Source organism: Beta vulgaris, chromosome 9, assembly GCF_026745355.1.
Source record: "Beta vulgaris subsp. vulgaris cultivar EL10 chromosome 9, EL10.2, whole genome shotgun sequence".
Taxonomy (NCBI): domain Eukaryota; kingdom Viridiplantae; phylum Streptophyta; class Magnoliopsida; order Caryophyllales; family Amaranthaceae; genus Beta; species Beta vulgaris.
This window is the reverse complement of record NC_079210.1, coordinates 52,128,568-52,144,710: the sequence shown is the minus strand read 5'-3', so window position 1 is coordinate 52,144,710 and position 16,143 is coordinate 52,128,568. Positions and strand designations below refer to the sequence as shown.

Here is a 16,143-nt window from a genome sequence, read left to right as displayed (position 1 = left end):
TTAATTTCATACAAAAAAAGAAGAACTGAATAATCCAACCTTTCGATTGAACTATGCCTTGAATAAATTATCTAGCTTTAGGGTATCCTATAATTAACTTCTGCCTCTATATTCTAACATATGTACTCTATCATAATCCTAATAAAATCGTTCCTCCCGCGCCTGTTGGTGCAGCTAACACATTGTTAGTGAACCACATTAATTTTTGTATCGGTTGTCCTTCAATTCTTTGTTGTTTTATTACGTTCCTTACCAGTTACAACACCTCCCTAAACGAAAATAGGGGTGGGGACTGGGCTGAGGTGGAAGGGGTTAGGGTTAAGGGTGAGTTAGGGTTTAGGATTAGGAGAAACAGGGTTATTAGGATTTAGGGGATTAGGAGTGTAGGGATAGAGGTTATTAGTGACAATATTGTATATACAACTAATGTCGACTTAACGTCCGTTAGAAAAATGATATATGGTGTATAATTTAGAAAACTCAGGGGTATATTGTTGAATATTTGAAATATTAAGGATATATGGTGACTTTCATGATTTGTCAGGGATATTTGGTGAAAAAACCGTAGATAAAAACAAATGTCGCAACCTATAAATTTAAAATGTCATGTACAAAAACTTTTTTAACACCATAAATCAATCAAGATACAAGACATAGTTGTAGAACTATAAGAAGTATAAAAAAAAGAATTGAGAAAAAAAATTATCCATGTGCTTGTGTTTTAAAGATGTACAACAAAATTCTCAACCATTTGTTTGTGTATAAAATTATATCCGTCACTTCTCAAAGATTAATCAATGTATGATGTGGATCCAACCCATATATTACTTCCCCTTGTTGTGCTAGACATACATTATCCACGTTGACACACCACGATATTGCTGATTTTCCAACTATTTTATGCCCACAACCCATTGGATTGACTTTGCAAAATTCGCTTAAGCATATTAATTTCGAGCGAATCACTCAAATAGTTGGGCAAGTCGTTCGTCAATTTTTTTTATTTGCTACCAGATCCATGACCACGCCATTAGAGTTGTTCTAATATCCAATCGTTAATTGATTAAAATTCTAACTTCTCAAGGACACGATCACAATTTACATGAATTTGGACCTCCTAGTCCTAAAATGTTATGTAGGAAGAGAACTAGAGAAGCGTTCCAACACGGCTGGAGCAAAAAATAACAAAAATCAGCTTGCACACTCACACACACACTGGGTAGTTGAAATTCTCCGCCAAATCCCCAATTCTTAATTCCCAATTCATACACTCGAAGAGAGAGAGAAAAATCGGTACGTCAAAACCTAACGGTCGACGCGTTGAAGTGGATCAATTAAATACGATTTTCCCTCAATCAAACTATTCTTTTCTGTTTACAATTCATCAGAATCGACAAAATCTTCATTTCTCTCTTCGATTTCATCGCTTTTTGCCCTAATTTTATCTATTTTCCGACATCAATTTATGTTCGATTGTATTAATTGGGTGTTTCCAGCATTTTGCATTTATGATACTGTATTGATCGAATTCAGAGATGTTAATGGAATGTAATCAAGAGATAATGGAATTCAATTGGATTCATAGTTGAAGTGAGAGAAAATGAGTTCGCAGAGGCAGTTGGTGACTGCTCGTGACCTAGTTGATGAAGCAAAGAAGCGGCTTGTCATTCTTTCGATATGTGTCGTTGGTCTGTCTTATCTCATGTCCTGTAAGTTCACTCATTTTTTATTGACGCAAATTACATACTAACTGTGATTTTGTTACCATTACCGCCATTTAGTACCACGTATCGAACGGGCCGTAATAGTTATGGATACATATGGATTGTGAGTTGTTGCATTGATATTTATAATCAACAAGTAAATTTTAATGGAACAAGTGATATTGCAAATGATAATTTATGACTGATGAAATGTAATGAAAATATGAATTAGTTAGGTGGACTGATATTATGTGGTGGCAGGTGGATGGAGCATATAGTTTCCAAGTCTGTCCTGCATCGGAGTTTGTCTTCACTCAGTTGCTTTATGTAATTGAAGATTGGTGCTGGTCGCGTTCGTTTTTCTGTGTCTGTACCCTTAGTTTTTTTACTGCTATGCTTGTATTGGACTCGCATTTGATACCGTACACAGGCATGGATGTTTGGGTGTATGAGTTGATTTGCTGAGATATTACGAAACAACAATGACAACAATGTTAGAGCCTTCCTTTCATTAAGATGGGGTTGGTTGCATGAGGCAAGATCTTAATCCCTGGTGGTCAATTACATGGATTTGAGATATAATAGAAAAATTCGAGTATGAGAGGACTTGCTTCTGTTAGATGCTTTCAGTATATAAAGAGTTCGATTCCTAAGGAGAGTATGTGCAATATAGGATCAAATGCCATTTATGGATTTCCCAAGTTCCATCATCTAATAGTTTTAGGATATGCATGAATTTTTCTTCCTATTGTGGCATTCTTTGGACCATAGTTTTATGCTTGTTGAATGTTGATGTTGTCCAAGGTGGGTGGGTATGAATGCAATTATAGTAGGATCTCTTTTAGGGTATAGGGGATTACTCTTTAATCTCTTCTACATTAGGCTATAGTGCTATACTTATAGCAGTAGGTTTTTGCTTAAGATTCAGTACTAGACGAAAAATCTAGGTACTTATATGAGTAATATATCAATGGGTCTGTTATGTGGTCATGGAGGGAGTTCTATATTCTTTCACATCTCGCCTTAGAATGATACAACATACATGAGTGACTATATCTACCTCAATTCCTTCTATAGAAGCACATATATAGTGCTTTGCATTGGTTTAATTGCCTTAAACATGTTGGAACTTGGATCCTTAATTTTTTTTGCTGCCTATATAAGTAACGGGTGGTTTCCTTTCTTTTTGTAAATAAGTAAGAGTGTCTTCTAAGAATACAACTTGAGAACACTCTTATTCCTTTGAGATGGTAGTTCGATATACTGAGTTATTACTTACAGTGTTAGGCTTTTGTCTGCTGTGGTGTCTCCAATTCAGAAGTCTGAACATGGCTAAGTTAGATAAGATGAGTGGGAAATGCATTTTCTTCCTCACTACAAAGATGCTTAGTTTGTTGGCTTACAAGTTAACACACACTTTCTGGTCGTCCCTCCAGCATAGGGTGATCGGCATTTATTTTGAATGGATTCTCCCTCTGAGCGAAGCTGGGAGAGAAATTTAGGTTCACACTGCTTCTTTATGCTCTACGAGATGCGCCAAACTCAGGATGCTTTACTCTTAACCCCACCTTGTAGAAGCTTCCAGCCTCACAGTTAGTTTGGACTGTGGAACCTAGCGATAGAGTCAACACACACGCAGGCTACACGAAAATTTGCTTCGAGGCGCCGGGATGAGCTTTATCAGTTAGAAGAATTATTTCGCTTTTAGGCCGATAACAAACAAGCAAAAAGAAATCTGAAAGCGCTTTTTGCAAGACATGAAATGAGTTCCCTGCTAAGCATCTTATCTTTCATCTTTGGAAGTTCTGACATTCTGTTGGATTTTGGCACTTGGTCACCTTAGTTCATTCAAATGAGTTTTGAGAGGCGAAACAAACCGCCTGACATCTATATAACGGCACTCCCAAGGATGTTCTGACTCTAGTACCCGTGTCAGAATCTGGACTTTCTGACACGGGCATAAATACTTAACGCTTCATTATAACAGAATATGCTATTTTTTCATGAAATCGCAAAGTTCAACACTTGTAACTGTTAGGCTGTTACCAACATAAATACTTGAGTCTTTATTGTGTTTAGGAGCATTTGACATTAATGATGGGCAATATGAACTTGCTGCTGACCAAGAGAACCTGAAGCTTTTCTAGTCTTAGCATATTTCCTGTTTCATAGTGAAGTTCTTTGTAGTATATGCTGGAATTTCTGCAATGCTATCACAATTTTTATTAATTAGCAAAATTGGACAAGTTTTTTTTTTTTTTTTTTTTGTGATATGTATTCTCTGGTTCTCTAAGAACACTTTGAATTCCCTACTAATTGTTTTGCACTCTTATTGAAGTGACAAGCACCTCAGTTTGGGTGAATCTTCCTGTTGCGGGTGTTCTGGTCATTCTTTTTCGCTATTTTTCATTGGATTTTGAGATGCGGCGAAAAGAGGCTATTTACAATAGTAGGACTTCTGCAAATGTAGTGATTCAGGAGAAGCCTCTTGATGCTCCTAAAGCTGTTGTCAAGAAGGATCAATGGAGAAGGAAAGTCAATTCCTCTCCTGTGGAGGATGCAATTGATCAGTTGACTAGACATATAGTTTCTGAGTGGGTCACAGATCTTTGGTATTCCAAACTAACGCCTGACCGGGATGGTCCAGAAGAACTTGTGCAACTAATTAATGGCGTTCTAGGAGAAATTGCACATCGCATGAGGAATATAAATCTCATTGATCTTCTGATGAGGTATCAACTTACATTGATACTTCGTGTTTTTATGTCATTGGAGTTTTATAATATCAGTTTATAATATCTACTTTGGTGCAGGGATGTAATTCATCTGATCTGCAAGCATCTGGAGCTTTTTCGTATATGTCAAGCAAAGATTACAAAGAACTTGGCATCACTTTCTTTTGATCAACGTGACATGGAGCTGAAACTGGTCCTCGTTGCTGAAAACAAATTACATCCACTTCTATTCTCTGCTGAGTCTGAACATAAGGTACTTTATCTGTACCTTAAGTTTTTAAAAAGAGATTTGTATACTGTGATATATGGTTTCCCATGCAATATAAGTGTTTAGCTGGCATTAGTAAAATGGAGTAATGGACTTGCCATCCAGTGAAACTAAGAATCCCCTTATTTTTGCAAAACAACAGAGTGAAGTCCATATTTTTATATACTCAGATATTAGCAAAAAGTCTTTTATGGAGCAGCGAAGAAGAAAATTACTATTTTGTTTTCCTTTCCTTCCATGGTCATTCCGATATCCATTCCAATTCCTTGGTCTTTTCAGACTAGCACTATCATTTTTAGCATAACCATTTCTCCTCTGTCAATCACAAATCTGCTACTGGGCAAACTTATAGCCAGACAGTAGGTCTTTATCTTCCCTGTGGGAGGAAGAGTTCATCCTTTAGTTGACTCGCCTTTACATTATACAGGTACTATATTGTTCATCAAGACTTAAGAATAAAATTTCAAACTTGATATATGTTGGGTTCAGGATAACTAGGGAAGTATTGGTTACCATAGGGGCATTTTGTGCTGTTTCATTCTTATTTTCTTCCCCACATGACATTGTCTTTTGTGTATCTTTCAAAAGCGATTTTTTTTATTAATTTTGTGGATGGAATTTGGTCTAGATCTGCTTCCTGAATTTGCTACAATGGTTTAGATCTGCTTGCTGAATTTGCTGTGTGTTTTTGAATGAATTATATCATGTATACACAGGTATTGCAGCACATAATGGATGGTCTCTTATCTTTTACTTTCAAGTCTGAAGATTTGCAGTGTTCTTTCTTCCGTTATGTTTCTCGGGAGCTTCTTGCTTGTGCAGTAATTCGACCAGTGTTGAACTTGGCCAACCCAAGGTACTGGAGGAAATTGATCATATTTAAGATATCCTTTTGTTGTTTTCGTTGTTTATATGAGTACTTTAGAAATGCCTCACTGTTTCAGGCAATTTTCAGCAGTGTCTACCGTGCCCCGGGGACGTATCCAGAAATTTCAATTTGGGGGGGGGGGTCCTATCTAAACCAATCAATTTAAAACATAATGATATAATGCATAAATTGGACATTAATTTTGTTACATATACTAATAGTGACAAGTTGAATTTAATGACCACAAATCCAAAGTTTATATTGCTTAAGTAATTTATTCGAGACCATTTCATTATATTAAATTTAATACACTCCATGTCTTTCATGAATACTACTTTGATTTTCATGCTTTTCAACATACCATTTTAACCATTAATATCTAATCATTCATAGTAGTGTTTATAAGAAGTTGATATCTACAAAATATTTATTTAGAACCAAATAGAATATCTTATATGATTGAATTTATTTTTTATAAGTCAAATTTAATATATGCACGAAGTCAAAACTATTACATTTTTTTAGAACGTGGGAGTAACTAGTAAATCTGTATATTTATATTATAAGAAAATAAATGGTTGAAGACTTACATATATAAAATATGCACGAAGTCAATACTATTACATACTAACTCCGTTCCTTTTGAATAGTTACACTTACACTTTTCACTAATACCGATGCACTACTTTGAGCCTTTATATCTCTAGTTTTGTATTTGTAAAAAATATAAAAAGTCGATATTCTAAAAGTACATATCGAGATGAATCAAACAAGACCCCACATGACTATATTTTCTCTTAACCATAAATCACAAATGATAGTCAAAGGAAAATTTATGAATAGTGTCAAAAGTGAAGTGTAACTATTAAAAAGGAATAAAGGTAGTATTATTTAGAACGAGGGAGTAACTAGTAAATGTATATTACAAGAAAATAAATGGTTGAAGACTTACAAATGGGCATAACATTAAAAAAGATGACCACACTTTTAAATGATGAACAAAAAAAATAAAGAAGGAAAATAGCAAAAAGTAAATAAAAAGAACAACAAAAACAAGGCTTCAAGAGAAAAAAAAAAGGAAAAAGGTTAAAGCAAGGAGAAGTTATGATTGGGTTTACAAAAAAGAATCAAACCCCGCCATTGTTTCTTTCATGCGTGGCATGTGCAAATGGTCAGTGGGACAAGTTGAATTAGATGATATTACAGCCACCTAGGCTTCTAAACGGGTTTTAGAAATATGGCTGGACTCCGTCGGAAAAGGAAATTGATTTTTTTGGTGGGGCACATGCCACCTAGGCCCCTTAATAGATCTGTCCTTACGGTTCCCGCTTTTGTATAAGATCTTCAGTGGATTGTCGTTGTTGTTGGGTCAATGATCACATACGTAATAACTTTAGTTGATTATCCATTATTATTTTAATGTTTGCTATAGGTTTATCAATGAAAGAATTGAACAAGTAGTGATGTCTGCAAGGAAGGGAAAGGGAGGAGCTGCGACAGCAAATGATTCATCGCTTTCGAAACAAAATGGAAGTACGTCTGATGATTTTTCTCCATTCCCGGATCCCTCTGTCACTGGTGTTGAACTTGTTGACTTTAAGGGTAGTCAATCTAAAAGCTCAGTGGATAAGCTCACTGGCAAGAAGGTAGAGAGTGAAGTTGCTTCTAAGGATCCTTTGCTGTCAGTCGATGCTCGGTCTACTCGTTCCTGGAGTTCTTTTCCCTTAGGCTCTGCAGCTGCTGCTGATAGTCACGTCGATCGATCTACCTCTGGAGGAGAATGGGGTGATATGCTGGATTATTTTTCTCGCAGGAAGACAAAGGCCCTTGCACCTGAACATTTTGAAAGTGTGTGGTCAAAAGGGAGAAATTACAGTAGTAAAGACACTCAAGCAGCAAATCATGTTCATCAAAGTCCTTCATCAAGGAGTTCTGATGCTGTTAATTCTTCAGTAGTTGTTGCCGAACAGAAAGAAAGCCGACTCAAGATTGCATCTGCAGAGAGAGGTGTCAGTCTTCCTGGTTCTAATATGAGGCCCCAATCTGAAACCATGTGCATCCTTGCTGATACAAACACATTGACTCCTCCTCCACTTACATCAGATGAAGATGCTGAGGAGCACAAACTCATGGCATTGGATGAGACAGAATCTATAAGCAGTAGTCAAAACTCCTCAGCTGATGAAGAAAATAGAGTAACAGGTCTAGATTCTCCAACCACCAAAGTATGGGATGGTAGAACTAATAGGAATTCTGGTGTTTCTCATATTCGACATCCACTTGAGGGCTTAGAGGGCAAGAAGGGAAGAAGGGCTAAGAAAGGGAAGTACCAAAGATTGCATAGGCAACAAAGTGGCCGGAAAAGGTCTAGATTAGGCAGTGAAAAGGCCCCATTGTGGCAAGAGGTCGAGAGGACAAGCTTTTTACCGGGAGATGGACAAGATATACACCCTTTAAGACCAATTGTGAAAGATGATGGCTCCAGTGATGATTATGACACGGAGATTATGGGTAGACTTCAGAGTGGAACTAGTGCTTCTTCATCTGCTTCATTGTTACCCGGAAGCTTCACTTCGTCTGTTAACTCCACTCAATCTACATTCTTAGGGGATAATTTTTTCAAGTTGAGATGTGAGGTACCTCAAGTGATCATTGCTACTTGCTACAGCATTTTAATGGTATTTATTTTTTACTTTTATGATTATGCTTTCTTTCCAGGTCTTGGGTGCGAATATTGTCACAAGTAGCTCTAAAACATTTGCTGTATATTCCATATCGGTCACCGATGCTGAAAGTAACAGTTGGTCGATAAAAAGAAGGTGATTGTGGCATCTTTTTTGTATCGTTGCTGACTACTTTCATCATATTCTGCTAATATAGCTTGCCTTTGATAGATATCGACATTTTGAGGAGCTACATCGACGTCTAAAGGAATATCTGGAGTATAATCTTCATTTACCGCCAAAACATTTTCTGTCAACTGGCCTTGATGTGCTCGTAATTCAAGAACGCTGTGAATTGCTTGATCAATATTTGAAGGTTTCATGCTTATTCCACTTAACTTTCTCTTCTTTTCTTCTTCCATTTAAGCAAATCTTTGCGTAAGAATGTAGCAATTCTGTGGATCTGTTCCTTGTTTTTGTTGGGAGTTTTGTGGCTTCCTAACTGATGGTGTTCTAAGATTATAGAAGACATTTCATTGTTCTTTGTGATTTTTCTTTTATTTTAATGTGACGGCTCGTTTGGTTAGTGGTCACAAATAGTGGTAATGGTAATGACTTTTAGTATAAATTTGTAAAGAAGTTCTCATGTCAATGACCATGGGAATGAAATTTTATCACAAAACATGGATTTTCCTTTATAAATTTTCATTACCACCCAATACCACCTTCCTTGAGATTTTAGGAAGAACATGGATATCTTGGGATGGAGTAGCTTTATCATAGGTAATGACATTGGATTTCTAGTACAAATTTACACTATAATGCATCACCATTCCCACCATTTATGGCCTCTTACCAAACAGGCCTTGAGTTCCCTTCTCCAGTTTTACAATATTCTCAGGCTTATTGCTGCACCATATGACTCTCTGCCTATCATTGTTTTGTTGGTTTGATCAATAGATTGTCTAGGACAAGTATCACACAGCCTCAATTTAGATTTGTTTGTTTTGTCAAATATCTTTATCTTCTTCTATCTTTTCCTTCCCCCATCTTTCCTGAGTACTGTAATAGATTAACTTATCCATTTGTTGTAACTCTTTCATGTTTTTGCGTTTTCCTCAGAAGCTCATGCAACTTCCGACGATTTCAGGATCGATTGATGTGTGGGACTTCTTAAGCATTGACTCCCAGGTCGGCTATTCATAGGGCTGGTACTGTGTTCTTACATATTACTCCTGACCACTTGTTTCTGATTGCTTTTCTGATCTGTGCAGACGTACACATTTTCTAGTGCCTTTTCCATTGTTGAGACATTGACAGGTGAATTGTTTTCTTATCAGTAAAATATATATTTGACCTATCTCATCTTTGAGTATTCCAGCATAATTGGAAAGCTTTAAATGTGTCAGTTGTTCTGATGGTCGATTTTCGAGGAGTTATTGTGTTCCGCATTGTACATACTCTTTTCGTCAACATTTCTATTAATAGTTGTTATATACATATATACTAAAAAGTAGGGCCTTCTCAAAACTTTGGCGGGCCTTGTATGATCATTAATAATGTGGCCCATAAAAATGAGAAATGAAACATGTTAAGGAGTAATACTTACCACAATTCTTCCTTCGTTATTTCATTATTGCTACATCTCATATCATTATTGGAAACCTCTTCTTTTTTTTCCCTGTACCATATTTGTGGGACCATGTAGGTTAAATACTCAATTTTACTCTTAACAATCCATTTCTCTCTTACATATGTATGTAGCACATTGGTTTGTGTTGTCCCCTTTTTTGTTTCTCTTTAACTCTTGTGCCCTCCTTACAAGTAGCAATAATAATAGAACGGATAAAGTATAACTCTTGACATTTCTCAATCAAAAGGTCTAATGAACACTAAGCAAATCTTGTGAAATAAGAGAGAAAAGCAATGGGTTCTACTATTCTATCTGGAAAATATAGAAAATTTGAGGCCCTCCACTTTATGGAACCCTATGCTATGGGTTATTCCGAAGTCTGAAAATTCTAATAGACAGCCTTGCTTGAAAGACACTAAAGGAGTTGTCACCTTACTCACCTATATGCAAAAGGAGTTAGTGAATATTCGTTTTCTAACTAAAAACTCAATAGTTTTTTTACTGTAGCTTTCTCATATTTTCCCTGACTGATTGTATAATTTTGATGCTGCTATGGATTATTTCAGCTAAGCCACATGAAAACAGTGCCAGCAGGACAGGTCTTGGAGGGCCAAAGATGAATCACTTAGATGCTAAGAGGGATCATGCAGACTCTGAAAACATACATCAATCATCATGGATGAATCATAGTTCTGGGGATGGTTTGAAATGTGATGTGAACACCACAAATTCACCTAGAAAAAAGCCTGTAAAAGAGTATGGGAAATCTTTGGAGGGTTCTGGTGGAGATTCGGACAATTGGATACAAAATAAAGACCCTACTACACAGCATTTTGGAAGAAAACGAAATGAAATAGTAGGTGATATGCAGCAGAAATCTGAATTGCTTCCGGGTTCTGCTGATAATCCAAATTTTCCTGAGGAGGTACAAACAACCGTAACTTGTGTCCATGATTATTTTGGAATTTTGTTTATGATCATTGGTTTTATGAGAATCTGAATGACAAACAAATATGTGGGCAATGTAGCAGAGGAGCACATGTGCTGGTGTTTGTACTGGGCAGTTGGCACAGTTACTGTGTACTGGCATTTAGTCTGTACCCTTAGTCGGTACTTCATGTCTTTTATTTGCTACTCTATCGTCTTATTGACTGACTTCATATGATTTCAGTGGGTGCCGCCAAACCTGAGTGGACCCATATTGGATTTGGTAGACGCTGTTTTTCAGCTTCAGGAAGGAGCATGGATCAGGTATTGTAGGGGTGTTGATTTCCAACATAAACTACCTTTCTTTGATCTTCTGGGTTCAGGTTTGTAAGTTGCTTCATCTTATAAGCTTATCCTCTTCTATCTTTGTGTTATTTGATAGGCGGAAGGCTTTTTGGGTGGCCAAACAGGTGTTGCAGTTGGGAATGGGAGATGCACTTGATGATTGGTTAGTTGAGAAGATTCAGCGTTTACGCTACGAGAGGATCTGTAGTTGCTTCAGGGATTAAGCGGGTTGAACAGGTGAGATAATTGCTGCTTTTACTAGATGATGAGCGTAAACTATTCAGTTGTACTTAATCTGGATTGTAATATATGAAGTTTCTGTTTTTGAAGTTTGAACCCCCTTAATTATCCTTACAAAAACACATTAGCTCTGGATGCTCGTTTTGTCAATTTTTTTCCAGTCTTCCCCTCAGTTGACTGTTCCCAAAACTTCAGTATTGTCTGGGGGGACCATCCACTTAAGGCTCTGCTTTTTCACTTCATCACCACCAGTAAACAACGACTGGCAGACACGCCCAGCTTTTTGGTAGCTGTTTCATGGATTCACTTCTTGTGTAAACTTACCTGGGTTTGGATTTTTGAACATTCTATCTCTTACTCACACCTTTAACATTTCTACAAGTCACGCGGACCTTGGACTTGCTATTTGCTAAGGCAACATCATCCTCTGTTCCATTCTATATCTCGTCTTATCCCCCGTTTTCTCTAGTTGTGCCAAATTGTAATGAATCAACTTGGGGAGAGGGGTACTTTGGTATTACATAATTAGTTAGTTTTAATAGTAGGTTGAGAAATAAGTTAGAGGGTTAGAAGGGAAGAAACTCTATAAATAGGGGAAATTAGGGAGAAAGAAGACATGTTGAAAATTTGTAAAACTGGTCGGTTAGATTAATTGGGAGAGTGACATTCCCCTCGAAAGAGTGGCTAGGTTGTAATTGGTGATTTAATCATCTATTCAATCATATCTTCATTTGTTTCTTTTCTTAATCATCTTCCTCACTTCCCTAATCTTTCTTTTCTTCCTCACTTCCCTAATCTTTCCCTAATGTGAAATCAATCATTAATCTACTGTTTTGGTCTGTTGATGATGTTAGTTCATCAGACAAAACATTACGCGTTATCTAATAACATTAATGATTGATTTCACATTGGAGACATATCTAAATCAAGTGATGGGACACAAGATGTGACATAAAATAGAACATATAACCCCTTAAGGCAAGTGAATTGTGGGGGGGTATTGCTTCATGTTCAATGCTAATTGCTATATAATATAATATGGAACATTTTTGGTCACATAAGACCAAATAAAAAGGTTGTTTTGTAGGGAAAGATCTAATAAATTTGTTTGCAGGGAAAGGCCAAAAAAGTATAAATGTTTTTCTTCTTTAAGACTACATTACAACTTTTCGGAGTTGACTTCTTATTCCAACTCCTTTTTCCTGTTTTCTGCAGCAATTACCCGGAATCAGATTAACTCTTTATAAACCCTGTGGGGGAATTGATGAAGAAAACGACAATAAGTAAAGGAAAAATAAGAATTCAACCCCTGGAAGTTGATTTTTTTTTTTTTTGCCGGAAAGTTGTAATGTGGTCTTGAGTAACAAACATTTATACTTACTAGGTCTTTCCGTGCAAAAAGATTTTTCTATTAGGTTTTTCTCGACACAACACCCTTTTTCATGTGGTCTTATCTGACAAAAAACTCATGATATAATCATTTGTTCCACAATTGTAGACCCATTTCTTTGGATGCATGAGATAGACAACTTCTCCTTGCTAATAACTGGAGTTCTAGCTTAATGGTTTGGAATCAGGTTTAGTAATATATTTATAAAGCTAATTTCATCCTCTCCTATGTCAAACTATATCAATGTAACCTTTGAGCCACCCAAATATGAAAGGGAAGTAGACAGGCAAACCCTTCTGAGGCATATATGTGGGCCAAAGAGGAGAGGAAAATAGCAGGGGAGACAATGGTATCTGGCTTGGATATGATGCAGTCGAAAGGGATGCCTCATCACCCTGCACAGATTTCAGAATTCTACACATCCCTTCTCCAGTTTAATTTGGTCGGGCTGAAGATAAAATGAGCATCTAGATTCTAGGGGCTTCTAGTGGAAGAGATTTGCTGATCCACGTTATTTTCAAAAACGACTACATCTTATGGGTGATAATGTGTCGTAGCCTTGTAGGCATCTGTGTGGTTCGCTGACTTTTTTTGTAGTCATTGTCAAATACTAACACTTAGAAAAAGAAACTTAAATGCAGATACTTTGGCCAGATGGAATTTTCATCACAAAACATCCCAGTAGACAAAGACCACCTGCTTCTAGTAGCCCATCTCAGAATCCATCTCATAGTCAGCTTCCGGATGAGCTATCATCAGCCAAGGAGAAGTTTGAGAAATTTGTTGAGCTTCAAGAGAGGGAGGCTGACAGACGTGCAAAGTTTGTCTATGAGCAAATGATTGGTTAGTTACCAATAAAATTTTATGAGCTACAGTTAGGTGCTATCATGCGTCATGGGATAATAAGAACCAGAACTATTTCGTTGCAGATAATGCTCCTGCTGCTGTTGTAAGCATTGTTGGACGTAAGGAATATGAACAGTGTGCCCAGGATCTGTACTACTTTCTCCAGGTAACTTTTATATGGTTGAAGAAAATTATATTTGCCATTTTTTCCTCTCTTCTTGCCGTGAAGTTATTTTTAGCTTTCTTGCTATCCTTGGCTGAGTGATCCCTGTTCCTGCACCACAAATTAGTCTTCTCAATCACTTACAATCTGACATATGACTAGACGTCTAGACTAGGTCTAGCTGTAGAGTGTAGAGTATGCTTACGTGCACGCTATGTTGTGTACAAAAAGTAGAGCTTCAATCTGTCTTTGATTTTTGAGATAGAGGTAACTTTTATATGCTTCAGTTTTTTTTTTTTTTTTTCCAGCTAGCTACACATTTCCAGTAAGGTTGCGCATGCCACATTAGCGTGCCCGTGAAAAGAACAAGTCCACCTTGTTAACTGGGGCAAGGTGTGCCTACCATATAGCATTGTAGATGTTAGATGATTGAGGAGAACAAATCTTATCTTAGGTTTATTATGTCGGTTCCAGCTAATCTGTCTAATGCAAAAGAAGATGATGAATAATACATTTATTCTAATTAAAATAGGCTTCAGATTTGTGAGGACTTGGTCCTTCCTTTATTTGATTGGAATATTGACAGTAGCAATCCCAACATGACTGATTTGTTTAAAAGGTCTGAACTTTTAATAGCAGTCCTGACTTTGAGGGTCCTATTCCTAGAACGGTCCTTCAGCTTATATCTGCTAATACAGTTAATTAAAACATACAAACTCATCCAATAACCTTTTATTTTAATTAACTTGTTAATGAAAGAGTTTAAAGAGTCCTAATTAACTGATTTAGCAGCTTAATTAAGCTGGAGACCGTTCTGGGAAGACCCCCAAAATTTGGACTGTTGTGGCATAAACAAAAGTTGGGACCTTTTAAAGTGAACCTATCATAGTTGGGACTGATAGTGTCAATTTTTCCTATTTGATTTAGGGAAGTTATGCACTTTGCTTGTCAGCTGGAAGAAAGGAACTTAATTGACAAATAATCATCAATAGTTGTAACCCTTAATAAGCATTTTAGGTCCAGATGGTTGATTGATTGAATGATTGTATCGTCCCTTTCAACAAAATAGCATTCATCTGTTTTGGGGATTGTTCCCGCTGTATACAGCTGGCTTGCTGCTGCATGTTAAGTTTTTTGATATGTCAACTTGCAGCCTAAGTTTAGATAATACTATAATCGGTTATTTTTCTTTGTTCTGAGAAATTCACGTTTGATTCTATTCAGATGCGCAACAAATGGTCTTTCGTTATATTTACAACAGTACTAAAATGAACTTATGGAGTCATTTGACCTTGACTTGCCTCTCCTATGTGACACTGATTCTGATATAGTGGATGTCACTTCTTTTTTCCTTTTTTTCCTTCTTTTGAAGTTTGAATCCGTGGATAAGTGAATATAAGCTTGGCATTTTTCTAATGAGTGTGGTGTAACAATAGGACCTTTTTTTTTTTTTGGCTACTGAAAGAAATATTTTAGTTGCATAATTAATCGAGCTAAAGTTCTTCCATGCTCTCGTCTGATGTGAAACATCTATAAGTTTGTATGATGATTGCATTTCGATACATCCACTATATAAATAACCAAATATCTGCACATGTCATAGATTTATTAGTAAATGAATGTTACGCCCCGCCTTCTGATATTGTCTATTCCTGGCAGTCATCTGTATGTCTGAAGCAGCTTGTGATGGAGCTCCTTCAACTTGTGCTTTTGTATGCATTCCCAGAGCTGGATCATGTTTTTAAGCAGCTAAATGAAGAAAAACACAAGTTTGGAGAATTCAAGGCTACTTGATGTTTTGGAATGTTTTGGAAAATTTTGCACCACATTTATGTAAATTTCTACCCAAAATCCCACCACCTTACAAGATTATACTTAGCCCTTTTGCAAGGTCCATCATATCTGTAATTATGTAATTTTGGTCATTATAAAGTGAGTCGTAATATCATTGGTTTGGACTTGCTCATTTCTGTAAATTTTGAGGGTGTTTCATACAAACCACATTGTTTTTCCATTTGCAACCCCCCCCCCCTTTCCCCCCACCTCTTCCCAAGCAATGTAAGTTTAAGCCTCTGATCATGGCACTCATGAGTGTAATGAAAATTTCGAGAACGTTACAGATACGATATTTGGGCATTTCGTTGTAGATCATTAGATGCAAGTTCCTCTTTTCTCCTATGTGATGAATCGTCTACTTGAAGCATTTTTCTTTTCTAATGGTTGTATCCACAGAATCATGTTCAATAAAACGTTTTTTTTGGTGCAAGTGTGCAATTAAACTTTTTGCTCATATATGATCGCCTATCTCCAAAACAAGTCACAAATCAAGTTATAGCTTAATATCAAGTTATACCTCAATCCT

General features: G+C 36.7%; 1 protein-coding gene across 1 annotated transcript; it reads left to right on the top strand.

Annotated features, from left to right (window-relative positions):
- Window positions 1–1,143: 1,143 nt before the first annotated feature.
- On the top strand, window positions 1,144–15,907 carry LOC104904677 (hypothetical protein). Its single transcript, XM_010693022.4, is given in 16 exon segments — window positions 1,144–1,709; window positions 4,042–4,435; window positions 4,517–4,691; window positions 5,423–5,562; window positions 7,007–8,210; window positions 8,293–8,393; window positions 8,469–8,613; window positions 9,360–9,428; window positions 9,512–9,557; window positions 10,437–10,795; window positions 11,042–11,121; window positions 11,240–11,336; window positions 11,338–11,379; window positions 13,414–13,615; window positions 13,702–13,784; window positions 15,441–15,907. Coding segments are annotated over 16 exon segments (3,381 nt in total). The 5' UTR covers window positions 1,144–1,600; the 3' UTR covers window positions 15,576–15,907.
- Window positions 15,908–16,143: the final 236 nt, after the last annotated feature.